Genomic DNA, 5700 nt, shown 5'->3' with positions numbered 1-5700 from the left:
TAGAGCACATACCTTACTACTTATTAATTTAAAATTAAAATTATATTGTGAAGCATAGACTCAATAGCGGGTCAAATATCTTACTTAACATTAAATTGTGGTCCACAAAATTATGCATGTTGAACACAACTAAAATATGCACGTCAGTCAAACACAATTTACAGTTATTTTTTGCACCAAAAGATAAAATATAACTACATACTACAAAAAATAAGTTATGATCCCATCAGCAATATAATTTTGAGGTTAAATCCGCACTTTGTCATTTTTGAAAGAAATCCGCTTTTTGTCATGTAAATGAGAGAATTATGCTTTTTATTTATAGAAAAAAGTATAGTTTTGGTTGAACTTTCATCATATTAGATTTATAACATACTTCAAAAATCATAGAGCGTTAATAAAATGCATATAGATTGAATTTAGACTCTTTATTTTCTTTTGTTTTTATATTGTAAAAGATTAAAGTATTTAAATTTTTTCTTTTGTTTTTATATTGTAAAAGATTAAAGTATTTAAATTTTCGCATCTATCTATTATACAAAAAAAAAATTATATCTTTTTTGACAAAACAACTTAAGTTAAAATGAAATATATTACTGAAGTTAAAATATCAAACTCTTACTAAGCTGAAACCTCTGAGACAAAAATAAAATAAAATAATACATTGTATAAACTATAGGTATATAACATTTATTTCAAATAAACACAAAAATAGAAATGACAAGTGGGAAAGTTTTTTTAAACAAAACAGCAACTACCAACTTGCTAAAAAACTCAGTGTATTTAGATGAGTTGAAAATTTTAGAAAATTAAAGTTCTAATCAATTCAAATGATTCAATTAAAAAAAAATCAATATAAATGATTCAATCAAATACGTTACATTTATAAATGTTTTATTTGGATAGAGTAATAAAAAAAATTCATTGTTAAGACTTTGGGCTACTTTTATAAACTTTAAAAAAAAATTGGGTCAAATATGAAATATGAAAAATAGGAAGGGATTTGTAATTTTTAAAATTTTTTAGTGGCCAAATTTGAATTTTTTGAAATCGTAGTGGTCAATTTAAAAATTTACAGGGGTTAATCTGAAATTTTGAAAAATATGGGGATCAGTTTGCGAAATATGGATTAATTTGGAAAATTTATAAGAATAAATTTTACATTCACATTTTATAAAGTAAGGAAGAAATTTCAAATTCCTAAAATTCACATTCTCTAATTATTTTGGACAAAATATTTAAAAAATTCCCAACAATGTGAAAACTCTCCAAATTGATCATCCAAACAATGAAATTAAATAGATTAATTCAATTAAATTCTCCAAAAAATTACATTACCTCAAAATATTCCCTCATACAAACACACTTTTAAACCTTAGCAGATTTGGATGCTTAGTATCAAGTAATAATAACATGGAATAGACGGTCGCATGGATTCTAAAATTGTATGTATTTAAATATCTATGACTAAATCAATAACTTTTTTTTTGAGAGAAATAAATAACTATGATGTCAAATTTTTACAACGGCTGCATAATAATTTTGTATGTATATTCAATAGGTACAGGATGAATAGGGAAACTATACAGCATATTATTCCTTAAAATGCAGGCAATAAATTTAATAGGATTTCCGTACACTTGGAAACAAGAAATCCTCAATAAATTGTGCCATCACTCCAAGATGATTTTTTTCTCCATATAACAATATACATGTATCCTAAGAATTTCTCTCCACACCAGTATTAAGCAAAGCTGCATTACTAGTAATTTTTAATGGAGGCCTACTAATCTTTTCAAGCAATCTACTATGCACTAGCTGGACCGGTATGCAAGCTATTGTGGTGGGCCCAGAGTTTTCTTCTGGTTTGATTAATCTACCTGTTTGATAGCTACTGATATCATGCAATGGATTTCTAAGACTATGTACAGCAGATAATGCGGACAGAGTTCTAATCTTCTGGTTAGATGACAAGCTCAACTTCTTTGGCACATTTTCAAAGAACTTTTTGTCGCCACTCTTCTCTTGAAGGCTTGCATTATGACTGGAACTTTCTGTGTTTCGTTTTTCATGATCAAAGTTTTGTTCTTGATCTAATGAGGGAAAGTCAACAGCAGCTTCAGCACCAGTTGATGACAATACATGGGGGCGGGGGACACGAAAATTTGCTGTTCTCCTTGCAGTCCTCCTTGCTTGTGGAAGCACACTACTTCCCTCAATACCAATCCCGTCATCACTGAAGTTGTCAATTGCAGAAAAGAAAGTATCTGAAAAACCATCCTTAAGGACCTCAACCTGGATTGGGTGCCCTATTATTGCCTTCCCATCTAACTTACTCATAAGAGAAATAATGGGCACAGGCTCCTTCCGATATCCTGCTTGAACCTTGACATCTACGTTAATCAGCATCGACCTCATCCTCCTACCAACATGATAACGATCACCATATGTTGGAGTATATTCCTTCATATCCCAATATTCTTCTGAAGCAACATTTTCATCCCAGGCCAAGTCATTCCAATCAGCACTACGATGAATTTTATTTTGAAATTTTGATACAGGTCTAGGAGTGAGAGAATCTTCATCTTCCAATTCAAACATTTGATCATCCTCATAAAGTGCATCACTAAAACCATTTTGGTAGCAATGCAAACTCTTGTGACTTAAATTAGTTCTTCCTTCTTCGAAGTCCCCTTCTGCTTCATATATAATACCTTTTCCGGCAGGGGCACCATATGACCTCTTTAAGAGATTCCGATTATTTCTTTTCCCTTTCAGTTGCCATTTAGACACGGCTTCATGACATGTTATCAGTTCACGAGGATAGAGGTGAGGCATGTCACTGGTCACTGCTAAATCATCGGGCTCCTCACTGCTAGTGCTTTCATGTTCTTCAAATTCCCAGCCAGTTTCTGCAGTTACAGTAATATTCAAAGAACTATAATGGATGATGTAAAAGAAAAAAAAAACAAATAGTCCAACACAATAATTGAATCCTTTATCTATAATGAAGCCATGACTGGAGTATGTATCCCTTGGATGCCCACATAAAAATTGGAAGTGACTCCCCAATTACAATTCATGAAAACTGGTCAAAACTAAAATATGCACGATGGCGACAATTCCTTATGTTTTCCTTCTGAATATAACACCATGGGCCTTCACAAATCATATTGCTCAATGCTCATATAATAAATTTTGACGTGAAAATAACATGCAGAGATGGAGATCTTGGGAGGGACAAGGTTCTTCATCTTGTACCTCGCTAGTTCTAAGCCATTTGCCAGGATAGAGGTATTATTTGAAGTTAGAAATTATTAAATCAAGTAATTAATGATGCAGTAATGCAGAATGAAGAACAGATAGGCTGAGTGAGTCGCTCGCACATGATTCATTTAATTAAATTAAATATTCATACAACCATGCTGCAAAAATAGCTAACAGCAATTTTCAAAGCAAGAAGCCAGGATACATAATAAAGTTTAAGAAAGGTAAATTCACAAAATGAAAGCCACTTGCAGAATGAAGCACTGGAATCAACAAGAGGCGTGTTATTTTCTATTAATCTTTTAAGTTGTATTGTATCCAATTTCTAGTGCATACTATTGAGATGGGGATAGCAGAAGTATGACAGAAGCCTAACCTGCAAGTATAGCCATCTTTACATCCATGTCTGGTTCTGCATCAGAAGAATCTGAATCAGAAACAGTAGACTCAGTGGAGTCTGTTTCTGAAGGGCCGGATTCAGCATCATCCATGAAAGTTGATTCAGTCTCTCCAACCAAAGAACCGCGATAAGGGAACTTCCCTCCGTTTGGAGATGGCATCTCAAGAAGGGTCGGTCTCTCTTTGTAATCAAGAGAATCACTAGACTCGGCCGGAAAATAAAAAGGACTGCTCCTCTTTGTACAGTATGCCATTTGCCTAGCTCCTGTAAAAAGAAGCATATTCAGATTATACCGTAAAACATATTACTGATTTTCACCAATGAAATAGGGTTACTTTTTTTATGTCTATTAAATATTGCTAACTCATTTTCTCATCTGCTAATTTTCTTGTGCCTAAAGACTTTACCATTTGCCTGGTGTGTTCTTCTCGTGCAGAGACTATCACTTGCAAGAGCCCGAACACCCTCGTTGATTAAGATTTTCTGAGAAACATGCGGATCCACGGGAGATGAAAGGATCGTTTTCAAGGGGGCAATTTTGAGTCCAACATCCTGCAAGCCTCTTGTCTGAGGAGTCGCTTCAGAGAGATCTACTTCCACATCCCTTGTTACCTCCAAAGGAAAACAACCTCCAGCAATTTCATTTTCACAAGTCATATATGATTTCAAATTTACATGTTTTTCATCATCACCATCATCATTTCCCTGGGTTTCCATCGGCAACGCTACCACACCCTTTTTAACCGAACAAGACAATCTACAATTGGTTCGATCAGAAGCATTAGCCAATTTCGTTTGCTTTTTCACCAATTCCCTCTCAAGTTCAAGAGCATGAAGAATAGCATCTTCACGCCGGGCATACTTCTCTCTTTTCTTCAACGGCATCTCATGGGAGGCTTCAATTTTTTCAATATAATCATCAAACTCGCCACATCGAAAAGCCTTCACACGCTTTGATTTCTCCAAATTGTACCAATCTCTGCAAAATAAATTATAAACCACCAAATAACATATAAATCAATAACAATTAAAAAAAAATTTGTTAATTAATAATGCTAAAACACACACATTGGTGATTATTACATTTCATATACAATGTACATAAAGTCAGAAAACATAGAAACAATGAAACTAACTAATTATGATTATGATCCTAACCTCTCCAAACACATGATCAGATTATAGAATTGTACACGGATTATGATAACTAACTTAGTTGCAAAGACGTAATTAATTAATGAGTATAATGTAAGAAACACATGAAAAACATAGTAGTTAAGTTTACAACTGGAGAGAGAGAGAGAGAGAGAGAGAGAGAGAGAGAGAGAGAGAGAGAGTTACACGCTAGCGTCATCTCTGCCGAGAAGCTTAACCGGAGTTCCAGAACGAGGAGAAGTGAGATGGGAAGTGGAGTAATCATCGGGTCCGATAATTTGACCCGGCCACCACGAGCCGTTTCGCCGGCGAACCCATACAATGGATCCAACACCGCAATCCATTCTCCGGTTTCACCCGAATGAGGAGTGACGGAGGGTGGTTGTGGCTCAGATCAATCAACGGTGTAACTGTAAACTGGATATTTATTGTTTTAATCCAATTCTCTGTTTTTTTTTCCTTCTGTTGCAGTTGGGTTGGGGTTTGGGTCCTTGAAACTGTGAATTTGGTCGGTGGTTAAATTTGTCTTTTGCCTGACAAAAACAATGTAGTAGTAATTCATACATTTTATTTATTTAAATTAATATTTAAAATTAATTTAAGTTTGATTTAATTCAATCTTCAAAAAAAATTCATTTATCTTAAAAAAAGTTTGATTTAATTTCTATACACTCATGTGTAACTTTTTCTTATGCATGCATCCAATTAAATTACAACACATGTGCAAAAAAGTTTTACACTCTTTAATTCAATTGAACAGATACAAATTTGATTTGCTCATATATATGTCATTATAAAGAGTTTTTACATATTTTTTAGGAGATAAAGAGTTTTTACATGATTCCTTTGATCATAATTATCATAAATTTAAAAATATT

The 5700-nt window shown here is 33.4% G+C and overlaps 1 protein-coding gene across 1 annotated transcript; it reads right to left on the bottom strand.

The window, feature by feature from the left end:
* Nucleotides 1–1517: 1517 nt before the first annotated feature.
* LOC146931541 (uncharacterized protein At1g51745-like) lies at nucleotides 1518–5357 on the bottom strand. Its single transcript, XM_085703042.1, has 4 exons — nucleotides 5009–5357; nucleotides 4075–4646; nucleotides 3644–3931; nucleotides 1518–2912 (listed from the first exon to the last, which is right to left on the bottom strand). Exons 1-4 carry the CDS (start codon nucleotides 5164–5166, stop codon nucleotides 1720–1722), a joined length of 2211 nt encoding a protein of 736 aa, XP_085559168.1. The 5' UTR covers nucleotides 5167–5357; the 3' UTR covers nucleotides 1518–1719.
* Between the last annotated feature and the right edge of the window lie 343 nt (nucleotides 5358–5700).

The sequence above is a fragment of the Medicago sativa genome, chromosome 4 (assembly GCF_051527215.1).
Source record: "Medicago sativa cultivar Bolivia chromosome 4, Bolivia_mono, whole genome shotgun sequence".
NCBI classification, from domain to species: Eukaryota; Viridiplantae; Streptophyta; class Magnoliopsida; order Fabales; family Fabaceae; genus Medicago; species Medicago sativa.
Note: the sequence above shows the minus strand (reverse complement) of the source record. Positions and strands in the feature narration are given on the sequence as shown.